Source organism: Solanum dulcamara, chromosome 10, assembly GCF_947179165.1.
Source record: "Solanum dulcamara chromosome 10, daSolDulc1.2, whole genome shotgun sequence".
Taxonomy (NCBI): domain Eukaryota; kingdom Viridiplantae; phylum Streptophyta; class Magnoliopsida; order Solanales; family Solanaceae; genus Solanum; species Solanum dulcamara.
In genome coordinates this window covers 67809444-67833215 of record NC_077246.1, presented here as the reverse complement: position 1 = coordinate 67833215, position 23772 = coordinate 67809444, and the positions used below count along the sequence as shown (strand labels likewise).

General features: G+C 34.5%; 2 protein-coding genes across 4 annotated transcripts in view; one reads left to right on the top strand and one right to left on the bottom strand.

Moving 5' to 3' along the window:
- Positions 1-12056, bottom strand: part of LOC129870084 (conserved oligomeric Golgi complex subunit 3-like) — a 35140-nt gene extending 23084 nt beyond the window's left edge. The window contains exons 1-15 of one of the 2 annotated variants that reach the window (XM_055944671.1): positions 11991-12056; positions 11728-11848; positions 10730-10999; positions 8777-8821; positions 8585-8659; positions 8370-8465; positions 7784-7861; positions 6877-6962; positions 6582-6648; positions 6352-6414; positions 6153-6254; positions 5889-5993; positions 5670-5762; positions 3937-4025; positions 670-889 (exon numbers count right to left, since the gene is read on the bottom strand). In XM_055944671.1, the coding sequence (XP_055800646.1) occupies positions 670-889; positions 3937-4025; positions 5670-5762; positions 5889-5993; positions 6153-6254; positions 6352-6414; positions 6582-6648; positions 6877-6962; positions 7784-7861; positions 8370-8465; positions 8585-8659; positions 8777-8821; positions 10730-10999; positions 11728-11814 (1476 nt within the window). In that variant the 5' untranslated portion in view covers positions 11815-11848; positions 11991-12056. Of the gene's footprint in view, positions 1-669; positions 890-3936; positions 4026-5669; positions 5763-5888; positions 5994-6152; positions 6255-6351; positions 6415-6581; positions 6649-6876; positions 6963-7783; positions 7862-8369; positions 8466-8584; positions 8660-8776; positions 8822-10729; positions 11000-11727; positions 11914-11990 lie in introns of those variants that run through there. The other variant, XM_055944672.1, reaches the window with a different exon arrangement.
- A 2015-nt stretch (positions 12057-14071) lies between these two features.
- LOC129870214 (autophagy-related protein 9) lies at positions 14072-22023 on the top strand. Of its 2 annotated transcripts, none has more exons than XM_055944887.1 (10): positions 14072-14674; positions 17196-17842; positions 18031-18351; positions 18489-18711; positions 19236-19415; positions 19526-19732; positions 20367-20444; positions 20541-20608; positions 20728-20838; positions 20920-22023. In XM_055944887.1, exons 2-10 carry the CDS (start codon positions 17265-17267, stop codon positions 21743-21745), a joined length of 2592 nt encoding a protein of 863 aa, XP_055800862.1. In that variant the 5' UTR covers positions 14072-14674; positions 17196-17264; the 3' UTR covers positions 21746-22023. The 2 variants fall into 2 exon arrangements, with proteins under 2 accessions (XP_055800862.1, XP_055800861.1); XM_055944886.1 differs by having other exon boundaries at positions 20538-20608.
- Positions 22024-23772: the final 1749 nt, after the last annotated feature.

The following is a 23772-nucleotide window of genomic DNA, read 5'->3' as shown; positions in this document are numbered from 1 at the left end:
TTTCACTAATGGGCGATTCTGTTTGGAAGGAACTACATATCACAACAATGGAAGATAGTGCAGCTAAGAGAACAATAAAGAGAAAAAGTTAAGCTATTAAGCAACAGTATATAGTATATACCATGAGATACTACCTGCTTATGTTTGGGTATGAATGAACGTTCCATTTTTAACCAAAATCTATGCAACAACCTTTAGGGGTGGCCCAGTGGTTTGGGCTTGGGATTTCCATGTTGGAGGTCTCAAGTTCGAAACCCCTTGCCAGCAAAAGCAAGGGGGGTTTCCCTTCTGGGTCGAGCTCGTCGCACCGGGCTTGCCTAGTGCGGGTTACTGCTTATGTGGTTTGCGAGCTATTGCATAGGAGCGGGGGTTTTACCCTGTGCGCACCCAAAGGGTAGTGGCTTGGGATTTCCCTTGTCATCAAAAAAATAATCTATGCAATAGGAAAAAAAGGCCTAATTTATCCTGTAACTAATTTTGGCACTATTCATCTATCCATTAGGGTGCTGATTAAGTGGTAAAATCAAGGCAAGCGGAAAAGAAAAAATTAAAGGGAGTGACACAATTATATGAGCAGAGTTTTCGCATAATATTATCTCAAGTCCGAGTAACAGATAAGCCGCCAAACAGCATTTAAATAAAATGCCAGAGCAATACTTGGGATGTTACCTCATCACGGATATAGGTGCGAGCACGAAAAGTTAATCGCTCGTGAACATCTGCTAGAATTCTGTCCAGAGTTGGACATAGCCCAGCCAATGACTTCCCCCGTCTGCTCAGTTGTTCTCCTAAAACTTCAACTTTAAGGATATCAACCAGTTCACAAAGAACATCCAGATTTGTTTCGTGAATAAGTTTAGGACGCAATGTATCATAGAGGAAAGTACACCTGCAGTTGGTAAGGAGGTAATTGTAACCTTAAGGCACATACTGATCAAGTTACCTATCATCAAAAAAACAAAGTTCAAGTTCCAGCAGCTTCAGGGGCATATAGATAATACTTCCTCTGTCCCATTTATGCAACACATTTTCCTTTTTAGTCTATCCAAAAAAGAATGACACCTTCTCCTTTTTGGAAATTATTTAACTTTAAACTTATATTTTCTACCCTTAATGATATGATTTATAGTCACACAAATGTCAATGACCTGTTATAGACCACAAGCTTCAAAAGTCTTTCTTTCTCTTTAAAACACCGTCACCTAAAATGGGAAGGAGGGAGTATTAACGTGTCAACGCTTCATTAAACTGCTGTGACTGGACCAACAGAGAGATGGGTCAGGAGCACGTGGATTTAGATGCTATGCACAGAATATTTGTATCATGCTATGCAGAGATAAGAAGGAAATGTAATTGTGCTGGGACATAAGCTCAAAAATATGACTTCTCCTGGACAACATAAATAAGATTATTTATAAATAAAGGAGGCAAGCAGAAATATAGCTTGAGAATGCAGGAGGCAGAGAATATCTGATTGCATATCTCCAATTAATAGAATGGAGCAAAGAGAAAAGTACTGTTATCAAGTGAACCAAATAACACGTTCCACTACCTTCTTATATATAAAAGGTACATGTTCCACTGCTGATTAAACTTATCAACATCGAAAATCTGCCATTAGATTACTATCAGTAAACGTAACTCACTCCATTGATATTATCTAATCACATTAACTTGACAAGAAAAACTAAAAAAATGATGAATCTTATATTCTAGCTCAAATTTTGATAGATAAAAGCGCAAGGCTTTCTGTCTCTCTGCCCCACAAACAGGAAGGACATACATGTAAGTTAAAATACCCAGAGAAGGAAACAAGAAAATTAATGAACCCAAAAGAAAGGTACAGGTGTAATAGACATCTCGTTTACTATATCACCAATGGGGGAATGAGTGGAAGTCCCAGATAATGAGAGGAGTCAGCAAAGAGGTAATTCACAAAGAAGCACATCAAACGTAGTAATTGACAACATTTAGGTTTCCTTAGGCCTCATTTGTTTGCACTTAATGATGGTCTTAATCTTAACCATTCATACTTCAGTCATTAAGTCTGTTTGTTTTTTAGATCTGGATCATTCAAATCTTAACCATTAAATGCATTTGTTTTATTCATGTTACAACCACTTAATGGGTCTGAATAGATCTGAATTATTAAAATCTATAATAAAGTATGAATATCATTAATATATTGTTTAAAAAAAATTCTACAAAGATGATAGTTCAATAATTTCATCCATTCACCTCTACTGCTGTTGCCGCCCATAATTATCAACTACCGACATCCTCACCCACAACCACCACCGACGCCAATCACTAGAATCATCACCGCCACTTCTTATTTATTTATTTAAGCCTCTCCAGTGGTCTACTTCTACTAGGAGTGGGGGGTTTAGCTTAACCCCTACTTTGTCCATTAAAAATAATGTACAAAAAAAAAAGAGGAGGAGATGAACCTTACCTCTTTATAACAAAATCAGGTATGTTAAAACAACTTTCAAGGATCCATGAAATGTATTTAGATACAAAGTACACTCTCATATATCACTAACTATCATCACCACCACTAGCCACATCTACAATCATAAACACCAACCACTATTACCACAACAAACACTAATCACTTCGACAATCACCACAACATATAGTAAACCACCATTGCCATTCAACACCACCAATAGTTATCACTATTATCTACTGCAAACTATTAGGTGCCACTACCAACTACCACCACCCACCACTACTACCACCGACCATCACCACTAGTTACTACTCACAACCACCACCGCTAGCCATCACCACCACCACCACCACCATATAATTTTTAAAAGATATAGTAGTAGTTAATTTAGTATATTTTTAAATTTTATATTTATTTAGTTTTAAATAAATACATTTATATGTTCAGTTTTTGAAAAACAAACCCTCTTAATCATTGAGTATTCAGATCTTAATACGACATCTTAGTTATTCAGGTGTGGATTCAAATTTAGACATTTAAATTTTAATATTCAGATGTGTATTCAAATTCAAACATCTTGATCTTAATGAAAACAAATGAGACCAGACTTCATGATTTTACTTTTCCGGGAATAGAAGACTGCTTTCCCACCTAATCGAGAAATGCCAAGGGCCACCTTCTTTATCAAAAAGTACCAATTTACCTGAGGTTAAAGCTTATACTTCTCTTTCGGAGAATAAGTTATGGTGTATACTTGAAGGACTTGGTTTGCCTTGAAGTAACTATAAGTTCACATGTAACCTCCACATTTGTATCTCAAGTGACTATAAGTTTCACATGTAACCTCCACGTTTGAATCTCAAAGTCACAGATTTAAGGTCATAAAAGCAGTTGAAGCTTCGCAGGAGCAAATGTTGACCACGCTAACTTGATATATAAACATAGCACATATTCATAACTGATGGCCGGAGCAAGGCAACTCTAAACAAGAGGAAAATCTGAGCAGCTCTTTCAAAGGAATAGATAGGCGTAGATCCCACAAGATGCCTTCAAATTCCAAACCAGGAACTAATCCTGTGCTAGCCCTAAGATCTAAAGTGACAATTACTAAGCTATTAGGCAGCCTCATAGTCCACACTAATTTTTATTAGCACACAAATAATGTCTGAAAACGTTTACACCCACTTACCGCTGATAGCAACTCCGGCCTAGGGAGGTTTCAGCACGACACGAGCTACCAAAAGGACAAAGTCTTACAGGCACAAAAATTTTGCAATGTTGCCTTCTTGTTTACAAGGCGCATGAAAAACTATACAGATAATCCAAACCTCCCCAACCCCAACCTCAACCACCCACACAAATCAAGACAAGAAAAAGGAAAAGAAGCAAATTAGAAAGGAAAAATAGGAAAGGAAATGAGTAAGAAGCAAAATAGTTCAAATGCAGAAAGAACCCCACAAGAGAAGTTATAGGCAACTCACAGAGGATCTACAAGAGGAGTCAAACTCGAAATGTCCTCTGAAGATGATGGGAAAAAGTGATTGAAGAGTTGATGCTCTAGCTGACACACCTGCATTTACGATGTCAAAGGTAAAGTATGGAGAGACATATATCACAATTTTACACTAATATGTCTTTAGCAAGACTTAGAAGCAACTTCAAATATTTACTTGGCAATAGTGATTCACAGAAAATCATATAGGGCACGTTTGGAAAGCCATAATAGAATTGGAATTTACTATAATTACCTGTTTAGTAGACCAGACCAGGTAATTACTTGGCAAGAGAGGAATTGGTTGTAATTGAAAGGGAGTAATTACACTCCTTAATTCTCAAGGGAGAGTAAGGAATTGGGTGTAATTACACAATGTAATTATATGAAACTTTTTATAATTCTATATATTTTTATGTGGACTACCAAAAGACATTCCTTTCTTTTTTGTCTGGATGTTTTCACTTCTAGGAGCAACATACCAAAAACTTTACTACTTCTTTCAAGTAAGGTTTATTTCTTGATTTTTTTTATTTCATATTTTGATGTCTTGGTAGATTATTTATGTATTTGATCTTTGTATTTTCTCCTATTAGCTTCTGAGATTAAAATAAATATTAGAATTAAATTTTTCTTTAATTTCTGATAATAATAATAAGGGAAAATTACACCCAGTGGCCATTCGGCCAAGGAAATTACCATAAAATGGTCATTCATTGTATAAGCATGTATAGTCAGTGTATATTTCATGTATAGTCAAGCGATATTCAGTTTTTAAGCGTATCATAATGTATATTCAGTATATAGTTCATGCATAAGTAATCTATATTATATAGTCAGTGTATAGTCACTGTATATTTTCTATGATTTTGGTTATTTTTTATGTAAATAAAATATGGCTATATTTGTTATAAACTAATTAGTTTATTGTATATATTTGAAATTGTCCCTAATAATAAATTAGAAAAACTGATTCTGATAATCAATTATACATATTTTCTACAATGACTTATTCCTTAATTAGTTTAAGTAATAATATTATTTATTTTGTTTGTCATTGTGGCCAGGAGAAAACTTTGTATTCATTAATTAATTCAAGTAATAATATTATTTATTTAAAATCTGATTTTTGATTTTTTAAAATTTAATTGTGTAAATTGTAATTACATTTGTCCAAACAAACAGGACAATGGGAATTACATTGTAATTATACTTTGACAAATAAATAGGTTATTATAATTACTAGATTGTGTAATTACCACCTATAATTACACCAATTCCAGTTACCAGGTGGCTTTCCAAACAGACCCATAGAAGTTAGGATTCCTTCCTCAAAGAAACCTAGGCTGCTATAGTTTTAGCTCATTTATCCTAGATCCAATTAGAGGAAATATTCATCTACACTAAGATGAGCTAACTGTTAAAAGAAAACGTAAGACGTGGCTCTCTTATTTACGACTAATTACTTTGATTTTTTTGAGAGAACTAATTCTTTGAATTCATCCTCTCAAATAAAAAGAAAAATGAATATGGATCGCTCATATGACTATCAAGATTGGGAGGTTAACGTTGAATTGTGTTGTTTAATCTTCTTCTTCTGATACGCCCACCACCACCACCATAAAAAGAACAGTCATCCAAGTTTTGTAAGGCCATATGTAATAATCATACTGTTCTCTAGTAGAAAATGTTATAAAAAGTACTGATGTCATTTGAATGTACCTGCATTAAATATGCACATCCAGATCTAGTTAAAGACGACAATGCTTCTTTCCTGGAATATTCAGAGATCCGCTGCTGCACTATACCTCTAATCTGAATTAAATGAAACAGAAGGAATACTAATTAAAATGACAAAACAAGAAAGAAAAAAAAACAACCAAGAAAAGTCATTATATATATATTGATCTATAGAACAAAAAGAAGCAGCTTACTACTCACCAAAGAAAGGCGCTGTTCACAATAGAGTTTGTGGCATTCTTCAAGAAGTTGAATATACTCTTTTCTAGGTGTTCTGCTTTCAATTTCCTCCAAGATAGGCTTAAGCTGTAGGTAACTCAGATCATTTGGTTCATGGATTACACATAAAAGATAGTCCTAGTTTCTTTTTGTTTTTTTTAAAAAAAAGTTAGAAATACTCACTCTCATACAACGAATTAATAGAGTTTCTATAAACTAAAAAGCAAGGAGATGTTCCAATGTTACCTCCTTTGCTGCAGCCTTGAAGCGTACATATATTATAGATGACTCTATACCCTCAGCAAAAGATGTTTTGCTACCACCACTGCTTCGTATTGCAGCCTGAACCTGATGAAATGGGTATATTTATCTCAGGAGATACAACCATTCATCTGCAAGTCCAAGATTCTAGCGCAAATAGCAATGAAACATAAAGCAGATTTACCTGAGAAGAAGTACTTCTAAGAATGGAAAGAACATGAGAGCGAATCATTCCCAGAGCTCGAGACTGGTTACAGGGGGGGAAAGGAAAACAGACAGAGAAAAAGAGAATGGGCAATGGGATTAGAATTCTTACGTCCAAGAATGTCATAAAACCATGCCGATTGTATAAAGAAATGTGATTTCATATATTATAGTAGATTATATAATGTTGATGTCAATTCTTTTAAGTACCTGAAGTTGTCGAAACTTGACCAAATAAATGCTGCACTCTGCATATTGTGGGTTACTCTCAACATATCTTCAGTGATACAGAGAAGAAACACAATGATTATTTGTGCTTTTATGCATAGATTTACAAACTTACTTCAACAGGACTTAATCTTGGTAAAAGAATTTACATCCCTAGAAGAAACCTTCACATGGTAAACTTCATAAATAACCAAACAAAAGTATGGATGTTACATCATTGCAGTGGTTCTAATATTCTAGATTTCAATGCAGTAATATGAAATGTAATGTCACTTACGATATGCACTCATCAAGTCTTTTAAGCAATGGAAGAAAATTTGTACTACCAACGCTCATGCTAGGAGAATAAAAAGTGGTCGCAACCTGCAAACAGGAGTGCAAGACAACCATGAGGAATTAAATCAATAAAAAAACAGAAAACTGGGTATTTTGACATTCAGAGAAGTTCAAGAAGAAGAAGAGTGGGACTTGAAGAGAAAATTTAGCACGAGATAAATCAAGTTGATGCAATGCCCCAATTAGATGTAATTAAACAAAAAGGCATTAGAAAATTTTAGGCTAATGGTCGTGATTAAATCAAGAATATCTACAGTGGAGAGTGAAGAAGTTATTCCACAATGGGGAATTTAAAACAGGAATTCTCATTTTCAATCTCACAAGTGAAAAGGTTTTCCTTTAGAAACCACCAAGCACATAAATAGGAGAAATAAGAGTTGACCAAAAGAAGAGATTAAAAAATCATCTTAAATAAATAACTTGCTAAGTAAGAAACATCAAAATAATCTAAAAGCACTAGATTGGAAAAGCCAAGAAAGAATAACTTTGGATGACTCATTTGTAACATGAGGAAGAAAACGATCTAGAATCAAAGCTAAATTTACAAAGGATCTCTGGTGTGTGGGTGTGGAAAAAATCTAACTAAAAAACAAGAATCTCTTGAGGCAGAAAGCTCTCATTTCTTAAAGCTGTTTTCCATAGTTCAAGCTCTCAGTTAGGTATATTTCCTCCCCAATGTATCAAAGCATACAAAATACAGATAGCATTAATTCTCTGCACTCAAAATAAAGTTGATGCAGAACCATACCCAATTCAGCATAGGCATAGATATACTACTGTGGAAACAAGTGCAAAAGGAATTGAATAACAATGGAATATTATCAACATAAATGATAGTCGGACCTTACATTCTCCAATTCATCAAAGTAACTGAGCTTATTGTGAAGTGATTCTGCAAACTCAATTAATTTCTGCTTCTCCAAAAGCTGCAAATAAACAAGAAATGCGCAAGAAGATTATTCAATGCTGCTCCCTGTTGTTAATTATTGCCTCTTTTCATGAACTTCACATGTCCATTAATATAAGACACTGAAAGGGAACTTCCTAATTTCAATTGCCACCCACTGGACATCGTAAATATGCAATGTTGACGTGAATTGTACCTAGATAATGCTTTAAGCCAAACAGCAACTTCAGATAGAAGAAAAAACAAGAAAACACAAAATGAAGAAATGTATTTACTTGGTACTAGGTGGCAATTGAAGATAATTGGAAACTATTGAAGATATCATAGACTTTAATCCATCCATATAGTAGATTGGCAATGAAGACTTTCAACATCATAGAGCAAGGCAAAACAATGTCTATTTAAAAATTGAACTCCATTAGTTACAAGCCTATCCTCTTTATCATACAATTAAACGTTCCTCTGCTCCTCAAAATTTTGAAACAGCTAAAATAACCACAGATGCTAAGAGAAATGGGTTGACACACCAGTCTATCACACGCATCATGAAGGGTTCTAGTCTTTGTTGCCACTGCTTGATGCTGCAATTGCAGCTCATTGAATAAGTCAAGTGTTTCATCCACCTGCAAGAGAGCCATTTTTAAGGGCATGTCGACTCAAAAGCAAGCATAGATAGATGAACAGCAACAACAAAAAGCCTTAAGAGAAGAGTATAAGAACATTGTTTTTCTTCTCAGAATACCTGGTGAAGTATACTATCGCAGGTCTGAATTTGCTCTGTTAAGGTGTTGACATAATGCTGATATTTTTCTTCAGTCTATGCACAGGAAGAAAGCATATGTAATATTTTTTTAACAGCAAGTGTAAAAGAGGAAGCATGTGACTCGTAACTTTTGGAAGAAACAGAAGACATATAAACAAGCTAAAGACCAACCTCTGATTTCATGGCTGCTTCAAGATCCGCAAACCACTTGTAAAACTGTATCAACAAAACAGCACAAAGGGGAAGAGGAAACTCATATCAAGTTCAAGCAGCACTAGAGAAAAGGTCAACTTAAGATGCCATTTCTATCATCATTTACAAAGACAACTAAGCATATTCAGTATTCAAGCATATACAGGAATGCAAGGTATATATTGCCATAGAAACAAATTTGGAAAACTAAAGCTCCTATTAAGTGGATTGCTTCTACTGGAGAGTGACATATGAAGCAACACTAATGGAGCAATTTATTCAACAAAGAGATCTGAATATACGCAGAAAGTGCTACATATGTGAAATGGAGGCCGAGGATGGTAATTAACTCCAACTACACTGCCCAATAGCTTGACAGTTGTGACAATTACTTTTAACATTTTTGAAGTAAAGAGAATCATGCAAATTGCCAAGATCCGTGAAAAATTTAACTCCGCTGAACAGGAAAAGGCGTGGGAAATGGAAAGAGACAGATATGGAAAACCATACCTTCATCATGTGACTAGCTGGGGGGCTTTACAATAAAGAGAAGAAGATGTAGGAACGGGATATAGCTCCATTAGCTCCAGTGGTTCTGTGGAAGGAGAGAAGTAGGAGGTCTTTTGAAAGGGGTGGATAATGATCTCGTACAGTTGAGAAATGACCTCCTATAGTTAATTTTTTGTGCACCCACAAGGTTCTTGTGTGTATAAATTTGGATGTCTTTGACAGAGAACATTTTTTTGGTGATGAGGTATATAATTTCACAATGATTGGAAAATCTCTTTACCAAAAGACAATAGAATAAAACAAAAGGAGAAAAAGAAAACAACTTCTAGGGCTATCTCTATCATTTCACATGCATGCAAATTAAGAATCGAAAACATACTCCATGGCATGGAAGGCCTACTAAAGTTCAAATATGGAGGAAAGTTCTAGAATAAATTGCTTTGCATGTTATTCTGATATATAGACACAAATACTGCTCCGCTCAAGCAGGTAGGGTCGGGGCCATAAACAGCCACTATGGCCATCATCCCTGAACACATCACAAGCAACTTAGGTATTTCTACCCCAGAAGACATTGAGTATCAGTATCATTTCTCACTAAATGTAAGTTCCAGTCACTCTTTGCCCGGCATAAGGTGTTTCCTCTCTAGTTATCGACAATCATCCTTTCCAAAATGAGAGGCATATTATCTAGTAAGCCAAAACAACGGATGGGACTTTTTAACAAGTAATTATTAGGCCTTCTGTTCAATTCATCGATTTAGCAGTTGCCTTATCATAAAAAATATTCACTGGTTTAGCAGTTATGTGGAGCTGATGAGTCACTGAGTACAAGACACTACTTCTAGTCTTGCACAAATATAACTCTATATTTTAGCATTGGTTGCAAGATTATATTAGTTTTGATTCCTTACCTAATATCTAGCTGACCATGCAACCTGTTTGATAAGGGAATAAATCATTCATGATCCCTTATTTGAAATATGGAATATTAAGATCTGCAACCTGGAAATGAATATAATAAAGGACATGCCAACTAAACATTGGTTTTTTTAAATTCAGGTAAATATTTATTCATTCATAATCATGGGTAAATTGGCTGTATACAAGGGGTATACCAAAAGGTAAATCATCTACAACAAGATATGATTGTCTACAAACTCCACCCAATCATCTATACAACAAGGTACGCTCTGTGTGCACCGAAAGAAAATAAGGGAACGGAGACTACTCCTCAAATGGGAGAAGGGAATAAATCATTCATGATCCCTTATTTGAAATATGGAATATTAAGATCTGCAACCTGGAAATGTAAATAATAAAAGTCGTGCCAACTAAACATTGTTTTTTTTAATTCACGTAAATATTTTTTCATTCATAATCATGGGCAAACTCGACTCCACTCCCTCAAAAGTAACTCACCTGATTTGTATTCACTAGGACAGCTTCAATGGCCCCTGAATCCTCCAGAGAACTAAGCTTTGTTGAGACAGAGAGACTGTTATCGTGTCCAGAAACTTGATCCTGGAAATTGAAATAAAAACATATTTCAGGTAATTGAGCTTGAGATAGATGTATTCTGAAACCAACCAAGAAGGAAAAATTCACCAAATTGGATGGGAAAGGTCTCTCAGCAACTGCATGGGAAAGTGCTTGTATAGCTGCTTGCTGTTGCTCTGTTAACGGAGCATTCTGTAAGAAGAAAACTAGCTCAAGTCGTTGAAGATATAAACATCAAGATAGCCACTAATGCTGATTTACCAAATCGAAAGGAAAAACTTTCAATAGACATGAAATAGACACATGTAGTACATACAAACAATTTTTTTCTATCAATACAAACAATACACTAATTTGACATGGTGAGAGCCACAAACGCAAAATAAAAGATCAAATCCAGGATGAATGGTGATTTTCCATTAGCAATTGCAAGAATAAGCTAAAAATAGAAGTGTCAGTATATAAGGAAACAGCTAGTTAGCCAGTGTCACATTACAATGAGAATAAAACATGAAAAGATAGTTTAATTGAGAATATGCGACACAATTACCAGCCGCTAAATCTTGCCATTGAAAAGAAGCAACAAACACGGGTTTGAAATTAAATGAGACACAAAGAAACAATTTTGATCTTCTTTTTTTTTTTGGTCTGGTAAATTTTATTAGAGAAACTCAGTACCAAGATAAAGTAGAAAGATTTTCTCTTAAGCTGAAAGGAAACCAGCAATACATCAATGTCAGTAGCAAATACTTTGATCCCCTTTTCTAAACAGCGCTTTACAATATTCATTATATGATAAAAATGCAATCATGAAATTTGTCATGGAATCAGATATGTACATAATTTTGCACAAATCTAGTAAATCTGGAGAAAATGTGAGGAATGTGGAAAATTGGGAAAAGGGAAAATAGAGAATGAACCTGTTCCCAAGTAGAAGCGAAATTATAGCCTTTGGAAATAGCTTCCGACTTGGGAACACCAGGCCTTGTTTCTGTCGCCGTCGCCATGGGTTTATCAATACTCTCTTCTTCGCAACTGTTTCTGTTTTTGAAAAAAGCAAAATGAAGAGAAAACTCTGTAGTCACTAGTCAATTACTTATTGAAAAAACTTATTAACGTGCACTAATCAAATCACTAAATTTTAAATATCAAATAATTATATAAAACAACAACAACGACATACAAATCCACAAGTGAGCTTTGTGGAGGATAGAATATAGGCTTATCAGTATCTTATCGAAATGGAAAGTTGTTTTGAAAAGACTCTGGAATCAAAAGTGTTGGTCCCAAATAGGAGGAAAAAAACAATTTATATATATCATAGTGATAAAAACGAAAAGCGATATAAATTTTATAAGACAAAACAATAACAATTGCAACATATTGTGATAATCAAAATGCAATTATAATATAAAATGAAAAAAAAAATTATACCATGGATCAGCTCAAATAAATTATTATCAATTTGATACCCTTGTTAATTATTCATCTGAATTAGAGCCGATTTGGATATGCTTTTTTTAAGTTGGAAATCCCAACTTTTCACTTTCAACTTTTTTTTTAAGCTATTTTGTTTTAAAATAAGTGTTCAAAAACACTTTTTTTATTTACTCAGACACCATAAAAAAGTTTAAAAGTTATTTTTAACTTAAAATAAGTCTATCCAAACGGATTCTTAATCGTGTTTCTTTATTTATCCAATAGCCAAATATAAAAATAATATTTTTTTCTCATCATTTCCTTGTTGTGCAGTAATATCACCACGTCAACACCATAATTGATATTGAATTGAATTCATCCGTGACTATTTAAAATTGACACCAACTTTCATTTAGATGCCTTCATTAAGTTTTTTTTTTATTTTAGTCACCTCATATTATGTTACGTTATGTCAGTTTGACACTTTTTATTTACATAATATGGCGAGTATGATATACACCTTATCAACGCGTGACAAGCTTGTTTAGTCATTTTTATTTGATTGTTTTCTTCTTCTTTCCCATTTCTACCATTTCCCAAAACCTTAAACTCCTTCCACGAAGAAATAAATCCAATAGTGCCAATTAGTTAAAACAAAAACAACTATAATTGTAGTAGATCAAGCTATAAAATATTTGATTTATGAAAAATATAGAATCAGTAGAGAAAAACAATTAAGAAATGAAAGTTGGTATATGTGTCACGTGTCATTATTTAATTTGTCACTTTAACATGTTATCAATGAGTGTGTTACATACAACTTACATAATTGATTGATTATAAAAAAAAAAGTGTCAAAATAACACAGCGGGGTATGACATGAGGTGTCTAAAATGAATATTGAATAAAGTATAGTTGAAGTGTCTAAGCGAAAGTTGATGCCAACTTTAGGTGGCCGTCGATGAGTTAAGTATTAATACTATTATCATTTTCATTACGAATTATGATCAAATAATTCACTCAAATTATTAAATTTAGAATAAAACATTATCATTGATGAAATTAAAAGCTCTCGAATCTAAAATTGAAAATTCTAAAAATGTTATAATTATAAGTAAGGTTTAAAATTCTTGATAAAATTTATGCGTAATTTATTTTAAATCTTGAGCTCATTTTAAGTTTGATTGAGGAGGAGTTCGTTGAAATTTTGAGTTGATACATTGAAGAAGAAGTCTCTAAGCATAATGCATGCCTATGTATATTTTTTTATGTATGTCAATGTATACCATTTACATGTATGTGTATATATCCCCCATATATTCGTTTATATAATGTATATTATGTGATATTCACAAAATCAACCATGTCATATATAGTGATATATATAATATATCGATATTATAAATATTGTTAGAGTGATGTTTTTCAGATCAATTTAAGATATTAATTTTGATTTCAAATCAATACACGTTTTTCTTTTTCCTTTTCTTCTTTTGTTGTTCTCCTCCTCAATTCAAAATTTTGAATATTGTCTTGAAGTCTATTTTTATCAATTGAATTTTAGAATAATAATTCATTCTTTAATCTTATTTCTTGAAACATAAATAATCCTTCTGAGTGTATATACTAAAAATTTACAATGAAAAAAAAATATTGGTAAGAATGATACAACATGAATTTGATCACTTTTTTATACAATTCAACATGTGAGACTTTCTGACGCAAATCCAAATTTAATTGGATTTTAATGTAAATATCGGACACCGAATAAAAAACGCAAAAAAAAAACTATTTTGCAAACCCTATATTATTAGTAGTTCAACTAATGGAGTTACCCAAGTAAAGGCAAAAGTACCCATCTTCACGTCTCCTTAAATTAATTAAACAAAAACCTTTTGGACTTGGAGAAGGGAAAGATGAAGAAAACAATCTACAATTGAACACGAAACTTAAGCGTAATTCCCCCCTTTCATTCTCCACGCAACCCCCTATCACGGCCGCGACCGGAGAACGGAGACCGGTGACCGGCGGCAGTCTTAAAGTATCTCGTCGTTTTTGCCTCACCTTTTTTGGGATAGATTTCATCGCCCATGTGCGGCTGACGGAAATTTATAGTGTTTATATTGTAGGAGAAAAACCTAGAAAATTTCGGGGTTTTTAGTGTGAGCCCATATATTATATAGCTTTGTTAGGCAGGTTTATGTGGTTATTGTGTGTTTTTGAATATTGGAGGAGGTAGGGAAAGCTGGTCTGGACATTATTATCATCGGAGGGAACACAAAAAAGATCACTTTTGACTTGTTGAGAATTCGGAGCAGCACTTTGATCAAAAGAAAGAAAATTTAGTTTCCCCAACTGGGTTTTCTCGGAATTGCTTAGAATTGTTTACTTACTGGTATATTGAGAATTTCAGCTGGGTGTTTGTGGAAACAGTGAATCTAGTTTCAGGTAAATTGTGTTATCTATGTTGTATTGTGAATTGTTTTGGTTAGGATTCAGGACAATGCATGCTTAGTGTCATATAGTTTTCAATTATATGGGTAAATTGTCTTACTGTGAATATGTATATGTGACTCTTGATATGGGGTCAGTGAGTATTTTGTAGAGTTTCATGATGGATACAAAGATAACACTGACTGGTATTAATAAAGCTCTAGCTTTTGGAATGTTTTGGTAACCTGTAAGACATCAATCAATGATGGCCTTCATTCCAATTTAGTTGGAATTGATTATATGAATCATCAATTTTCTTTGCCGACCAATTGACTGCTACATTGACTACTGTAAAGATTAGCTGCACTATCTTTTTTTTTTGGAAAACCTTGCAACTATGGGAGTAGATGATCATGTTAATACATATCAGAGTATAAATGTTGATAAATTTGTGCTTCTCCCTCACGGATTTCCTTCTTCCCTTAAAGTTCGCGACAATCAATCTTTCCCGGTAGAGTTTTATCTCCATGAACATTTAGGAGAGAAATTTTAGTATCGCCTTTCCTTAACTTCGTCATCCTCGTTTTTTCTACAGCTCACCTTCCGGGATACTAAGATCTCCCAACTTGTCCTTTCAACTACTCCCCTTGTTGCTTTTCCTCCTACAACAATGTACCTCTAGCTCGTTTTCACCTGAGTTAGATAAGCTGAATTTTTATTTTTTTGATAGGTGACTCGAATACATGTAAGTTGTCAAGCATCTTTGTGATATTTGTTTCTACTCTTTTGGAACTGCCTAAGTCCTAACTCAACTCCTCAAATCCTCCTTTAGTATCTTCAATTTGTTTGGCTGTTTTTGTAATTGATCTTCTATAATTGGATAATTGTCCCACTATCCTTTCTTCTCCCTTAAGGTCCTCATGTTGTGGTTATGTACTCAAATTTAAAACGTGTTAGACCGCTATCATATTTCTGTGCAATCGATCATTATCAGCTCATGATCAGATACCTGCCCCAGCATGGTTTTTGGTAATATATCAGCTCGATTTCAATTCAGCATATATTCGCTATTTTGTGAATGCTGGAAGCACAATTTTATTGTTTCCTATAAATTATGCTCCCAATACTAGTAAGTTAATTTGCCAATTTCATTAATGAAATTTGAAAATTCTTGTCTTCCTTATGACTCCTGTAATAATTCGTTGTTGGATCTACATTCTCTGTACTTCCGAAAATGAAAGTCCTGAAGTATTAGTGAACATCTTTTGCCAAAAAAAAAAAGTTATAGCTACTACATCTGATGTAATTGACTTAGAAGAGCATTTGCCACTAAGAAGGGCACAGCCCGGCTATCCAGACGGCACAAAAATGTCCTGCTGCACCTCTTAATTCAATGCTTGTTTACTCCAGGAATGGCTATCCCATATGCTCTGAACTACCTCATCTGTTATGTATTCCAATTTGTCTCTGGAATAGAGAATAGGAACACTGTACAAACTTACGAAGCCAGCACTTAATGGCACTCTTCATCCTCCTCCTTTTTTCAATGAGGCCCTTCTATTGCCATCTATTTGGGTCTTTTAGATTCCATACTCTCCATGAATTTTTTTTATTTCATGGACAAAATACTTTGATTAGTTCCCCTACCTTGCATTACTCCCTCCTCCCCCCAGTTCCCAATGATTGTGCAAGCACGCAGGCTTCTTCTACTCCCACTTGCTCGTGTTCCTAGTAGTTGGGTCTGTCTGCAGTTGTAGTTCTTTCTCCTTGGTTCACTGCTTAAAGGATGCAATGCCTCCTCCTCAAACCCCAAATATGCCGCCACCCCCCAATCCCCATTGAATTTTTCCCTTGAAAGTACTAGGTGGAAAGGGATTTTTAAGACTTACTCCTCTCCTATGATTGAGAGGAGACATGCAACTCAATATATAAAAATATGAGATCCGTGAACCAGCTCCAATCTGCTGAAAACTTTTTAAAATGTGTCAAAATTACTAAAATGTGCTTAAGTACTTGTGCGTGTAAAAGTCCAGCAGTTTACAACTGCAAGTCTGACTAGCAAGTGTATTTCCTTAGCTAAGTTCTTCCAAAATATTGAAAATCTGCCGTTCATATGAGTTATGACCTTTGTTTTCATGTTCTCTTTGGTTCATGCTTTGAGTTTCTGTGGTAACCAAGTCTTGCAGAATTAGGATCAATAGACATAGTACTCAAGGTTTAAGTAGACATTTTGCTTCCCTTTGGTTTCTTAATATTTGGTACTTAGTATTAGAAAAGGCTGGAGCTCTGTGGGACTCTCACATATTATAATGCTGATATTTCCAATCAGAGGTATTAACTGATATGAAGAAAAAGAAAAACTTTAGATAAAACAATTATTGATGGTTTGTTATGCATCCATGATCGATTTTACCACTTACAACCAACAAACAACATACCCAGTATAATCCAACAAGGTGGGGGTAGGGGTATACTCATTTATACTTTGAAGACCACCCGAAGAATGACTTGGTGTTTTCTCTTTTTTTCTTTTCAGTGCTATATTTTAATTGCTTGGTCCATGGGGAATGGTCAGGGTGTGTTTGCATATCGTCAGCGTACATGAATGATGTTCAGTGGACAAAAAGGTGCTAATGGCCTTAACATATTCAAATGGAGAAGGCACGGCGAATCATCATTGAGAACAGGATTGCTTGATGATGTGCATCCTGAAATCGAACTGTCGGACTATCGCAGAGCACCAAGTCCAGGTAGTGAAAGCCCATCTGGGCTTCTTAATGGTGAAAGCGTGAATGTTGAACCAATTTCTGATCTGGACTTGTTCTTCGAGAGGCTCTACAACTATTATTGCGAGAAAGGATTATGGTGCATTATTATAAAGTGGATATTTGAGCTCTTGAGCCTAGCTTTCACTATATGCTTTTCTGGATTTTTTCTGTTGTACGTTGATTGGAATGGGCTCCGCAATGCCAAATGTGGAATGGATGCTGTGGAATCTGGAATTAAACCTTGTGATCTGGCCAATGAAGCTCTTCATCTGCACCCATTGAAACCTCTTACTCTCTTTAAAGCCATTGTGTTGGGTTACCTGGGGATATTTTCTGTCTACTGGATATTTTGCTTCTTAAGGTTTTTTGCACAGCTAAAAGAAACCCTGACAATCCGTCAGTTCTACTACAGAAGGTGCGCTAATATCTTAAAAGATTTTCTGAAAGTCAAGTTTTCTGGAATGTCGTTCATTTCTTTTTCTTGCTTAGTTATGATTACTGGGAACTCAAGATGTTGACTGAGTGTTGTTGTTATTAGCTCATTGCCAATACTTCTTTTGCCATTCCTCTAGCTAATCACAGTGGTGTTACGTTTCTGTGCAGTCTTCATGTGACAGACAAGGAGATACAAACCATTCCGTGGGCATCCATTCTTGAAAGGGTTGTTCAGTTACAAGAATTGCAACAACTTTGTGTAGTCAAGAATCTTTCTATTCATGATGTGGTTATGCGATTAATGCGGAAGGAAAATTATTTGATAGGAATGCTTAACAAAGGGCTCCTTGCTTTTCCTATTTCTCACTGGGTACCTGGCGCTGGTCCAACTATCAGTTATGGCCCCAATGATGTGTGTAGTCGTCTAATACTGACAAAAACCCTTGAATGGACCTTAAATTGGTGCATACTGCAGAGCATGTTTGACAGGTATATGAATACCCTATCATGAAGTCAAACGTCCATGCAGTGCTTAGTAATTTAAGTAATTGAAGTTTCTATTCCTATATATCTTCGCTAGTTTGTTCTCCACTTCTACTATCTGATCTGGAGTTTTATTTCTGCAGAAACTTTTGTATACGGAGGGACTTCATTTCTGATCCTAAAACATTAAAGAAAAGGCTTATGATTGTTGGAGTTTTAATGCTTCTCTTATCCCCATTTCTCGTCATATTCATGCTGGTGTATCTCTTCTTGAGGCATGCTGAACAGTTCTACAACCATCCAAGTACGGCATCGTCTCGAAGATGGTCAAATCTTTCCAAGTGGATGTTTAGGGAATTCAACGAGGTATCATTTCTCTGGTATGAAATTGATTGGTTGAATAACATGGAAGTTGTTATATTTGATCTCTTTTTGTTCCCTAATTTTTGGGAATGGGGAGGGCAAAGGTGTTTAGTGTACTGCGTTTTTATCTCCTGCTTTCAGGTTACTCGTGTGGGTACAAAATGGTAATGCCACTATAACTCATCAAGCTTGTAGCCTTTCAGCTGTACATTGCTTCTATATTTTTCATAGTCCCTCTATTGCACGATACACATTTTATAACATATTAATGTAACAGATATTTTTTCAGCTAGATGAAATGGGTTGAGCTGAATGAATCCGATAGACTCATACAGTCGACCCTACTAGTTTGGGTTTGAGGCACAATTGATTGGTTTTGTGTCTTAGTTAACATTCTAATGAGAATGTGAGATAATGGTTCTTTTTTAATCTCTTTCTTCTCCACGAATTGGTAGGTACTTTCTATCTTCATTCTCAAGTGTTACGGCATTTGCTTTTATACTAATGTGCATCTTCTTTATCTTCAGGTTGACCATTTGTTTAAGCATCGCATCAACAGCAGTGCCATACATGCTTCTGATTATCTAAAGCAATTTCCATCGCCAATTATATCTATTGTCGCAAAGTTCATTTCTTTTGTTTCCGGTGGATTTGCTGCTGTTCTTATTATCATTGCATTTCTAGAAGAATCTCTACTGGAAGGCCATGTAAAATACTAAAACTTCCACAACCAGCAAATGCTTATTTGCAAAGCTGCTCATTTTTGCTTTTATAGCAATCTGATACTGCATCTTATATTTTGCTTCAAATCTTGCAGATATTTGGTCGCAACTTATTCTGGTATGCTGCGGTATTTGGAACTATAACAGCTATAAGCCGGGCTGCAATAACCGATGAGCTTCTTGTCCTTGACCCACAGGGAGCAATGTCACTTGTTGTCCAACATACACACTTTATGCCAAAGAGATGGCGAGGGAAAGAAAATACTGAGGCCGTACGAATTGAGTTTGAAACTTTATTCCAGGTGCTTTTTGCCTTACGGTTTCTTATAAGTGATAAATGTGAAAACGGGACATTTCATTGAAGTAACTCATGACTCGGTTTAAGGATTTCATATTTTCATTTAGAGCGTATTATTAGTTTTTCCAATAAAGTCATTCATAATTTGTATAAAATTTAACTAATCAATTTGGTTGATTTGTTAAACAATTAATTTTAGAGCTAAACGTAATATTTTACTTCAATTGAGTTTAATCATACAGCCTAAATCCAGACTAGGCAGACCATTGTCATGATTTTTCCTTCATTTCACTTTTTTGTCGTACTTCTAGTAGTATGATTTAGGTATCGTGTAGTTTCTTTTTCCCCAAAGTGTATTAATATATGCTGCTTCACTTGTTTTGCACATTGCTATTTTGTTGTCTCCTTTTCTTTCTTACTTTCTTGCGTTGGTTGCATTTCTTTTGAGCTGAGGGTCTATCGGAAACAACCTCTCTACCCTGCAGAGGTTGAGGTAAGGTCTGGGTACATCTTACTCTCCCCAAACCCCCACTTGTTGTTGTTGTCTTATGCAAGAGTTTCACCGTCGATGGATAGATTGAGTAGTACTGCATTTTACCATGAGATTGTTATTGACTTCTTATTGACTCATCGCGCAGTATACCGGAATGATGTTACTTGAGGAGATGGCCTCAATTTTTCTTACACCATGTCTACTGCTATTTGTTGTCCCAAAGGTGATCTTCATTTTTAAGGATAATTTCCTCATCTTACCTAGCTTGAGAATCCTTGAGATGATGGTCCCTGACATTTGGAATTTTTCGTTACAGAAGGTCGATGATATTTTGCGCTTCATTGCGGACTTCACTGTTCATGTTGAGGGTGTTGGTCATGTGTGCAGGTTAATAATTATATCAACTTGCTTGCTTGGTTTTATACCTTCACATTTTGGTGGCTCCCGTTGACGGAGCTCACACATTTCAATCTTCAAGCACTGATATAATGTCTGTCTGGGCACAGCTTCAGCATGTTTGATTTTCAGAATCATGGCAATAGCAAATATGGATCACCATATAGTTCTCCCCGCTTGCAGAGAAGTTCTCAAGGGAAAATGGAGAAATCATTCCTGAGGTTGGTCTACTTGTTAGCCTGTTTTGAATTATTGTTGGATTCGAGAGCTTTTGAATAACAGTACATGTCAAATGGTTTCAGCTTTCAAACCAGCTATCCTTCCTGGCAACCTGATGATCATGGAAAACAGTTCATATCAACACTTAAAGCGTTTAGAGAGCAAAAGCTGCAGTTGCATGAAATAGGACCTGCATATCGACCTTCAGAGTTACAGCACTGGAATCCTGACTTTAGAGGCTTAAGCGATCGAAACAATTTGTTCTCCTGGGAAACGCCTCTCAACAACTTAGGAGCTGGATTTGGCTCAATGTGGTTAATAGATGGTGGACAGAGGAATTATCCTTACATTCTTGATTGGTATTATACCTCGCATCCTCACAATACAAATGGTGATTCAAGAGGCATTGAATCCAGGCCTCTTCATAGTGATAACAATGAACAACTTAAAGATCCTTGGATGCCACCTCATTTTGTGCAAAGCAAGGATACAGTTGACGACAACTGGGGGCACCTATTTGAGGACCGAGCAAAAAGTCATCTCGAAGCTACCACATCAGCTCCTGTTTTGAGGGAGAGCATCCTACATCATGATGATTCAAGTAGCATGGCACAATCTATGAGGAGCCAGTGGTGGACTAGAAGTCGACCACAAGTCGCAGATCCCCAGACAAGCTTCCTTGAACCTCCGAATTTCAACAGCAATCCTCGTAATTATTATGATAATTTCTCTGACAGAAGTCAAGACGAGCACGAGCATGAACATGTTTACTTGAAGAATTCTAATAGGTTGGCCAATACCTTCTTCATGGACGATTCGGTTGGAGACTTCAACCTTCCTTTTGATGATATTTACAGAAGGCCCTCAGGAAACCCCACAAGAAAGTTAGATCCTTCAGATCTTGTTTGATGTCAATCTCTAAAGACACTAGGAAATGTTATGAATTTCTGGGTCTCCAAGTTGTCTTCTTTCAAGAAAATTGTTCATATTTTACATTCTTTATTGTGCATAGTTGATTGTGAGGTTAGATTTCTGGAAAAAGGGCCCCAGGTTTTTTCTAGAAATTAATTGGATTTGAATGTCATCATTGATCCTTTTAAAAATGTAAGCACCACTAGAGCTGCTGCTAACAATGGAAGACATTCTTTGTACATAATGCAATTTAGCAAGTATTTCCTTTCTTGATCTTTTGGCATTTGGTTATTACTACTAGCTTTGAATTACGTGTATTACATGTGTATCCCATGATAAATAAAATAAATGTATTAAAATGATATAAATAATACTTCTATTAGAGAAATGTATCACTATTAGCTTTGGATACGTGTATTCCATGCGATTAATGAATATTTGGCTTGAAAAGAAAAATGTATAAATGTTAGGACACTAAATAATAGAACTTTGTTGTCAAAATGAATCTAAAAGTAACAAATATGAAACAAGAGAATAGACAAGAAATGCAAAAAGCAAGAGAGGAGAGTTTTTCTTATTTCTTCCGGGTATATTTAAGTGTGTACAATATGAATTTTTATGTCTATATTTATAATGTTATATAGAGGTGTAGAAATGATAGCCATAAACATGACATTAAATATATTAGATTATGGAAGATGCACGAGACATGACATTAAAAATTTTAGATCACAGAAATTACATTTATGTAGTGGACATTCACATAAATTGATATATTCATAAAAAACTTTCTTATTAATGCCAATTTATTTATTTTTCACAAAATTTCAAATATTAATGAACTATGATTAAGAAAAAAATACAAAACAAAATATATTTGCAAATATTGAAATGTCAAAAAAAATATTTTTCTTTTTTTAAATTGGGCCGTTTAATACAAACATGATCCACCTAACTTTGAGGATGGAGATGGACAAGCCGTGTAAGAAAGTAAAGTCAAAAGTCCAAAATGCGTCGGTTCCGACCCATGTGAAACTTATTTGCACTTATTTATAATTTACATTTTTATTTGATATATATTAAAAATAAAAATATTTGAAAAATTTTATTTTATGCTAAAAGGAATTAGTTCTTAAAGATTCTTTGAATAGTAATAATGTCATTATCTTTTTATTTTAGTTTTGACTATTCCATATAAAGTTAAATAAAGGGATAGTTAAATAACTTTATCCATTTATACTATTTGATGACTCTGGAGTCTGAATCAAACGGATCCAGATTTTTCATCAAGGGAGTTCGAGAAATATTGAACTTAAAATTTCAAAGTGGATTTTGACCTCTCCAAACCAATAAACCAATCTTTAGTCATGCATTCAAGAGATTCAATATCGATATATATTCATAATTTTTTTTAATCTTATATATATAGTGTAATATTTTATCGAGGAGGTTCAAATAAATACTTAATAGACCTCTAGATCCGCGCATGTGTCAATTCATTCCATTTTGAAGTACTTGACTTTTTTTAGGGAAAAAAAAGGAAAAAAAGAAAGTGATGACATAATAATAATGATAATATGCATAAAGTACCACAAGTTGTTCAAGTGCCAAACTATTTGTGTGCCTATAGTTAACAGGCCAATTTCTAAGCAAAAAAAACGACAAACACGTTGTTATAAAAGAATTTTCATATTAACGAATTCAAGATTTTAAGCTCATCAATATAATTTTAAGAGTTAATGCATAATAATTTAAGTTTATAATAAAATATTTATAATATATATTTATAAGATTTGAATATAAGTAAAAACGAATATCAATAAAAATTATGATGAAATGATAAGTATATTTTTATCATTAATTATATTGAAATTGAGTCATGAATATACAACTATGAACTATCTTAGCTATAAAAGACTCTATCTTTAATGTAAAAAATTTCAATGCAAATTCTTTAAATAAGCCAATTGAAAAATAAAAAAGTGAAGTAAAAATGAACAATCTATTAGATTTTATGAAATAAA

Excerpts from the sequence above, each read along its gene's own strand:
- LOC129870214 (XM_055944886.1), top strand. The coding sequence starts at position 17,265 with ATGATGTTCAGTGGACAAAAAGGTGCTAATGGCCTTAACATATTCAAA. Across the intron at positions 17,843-18,030 it reads CGTCAGTTCTACTACAGAAG|TCTTCATGTGACAGACAAGG; the intron begins GTGCGCTAATAT and ends GTTTCTGTGCAG. Across the intron at positions 20,839-20,919 it reads ATGGAGAAATCATTCCTGAG|CTTTCAAACCAGCTATCCTT; the intron begins GTTGGTCTACTT and ends AAATGGTTTCAG.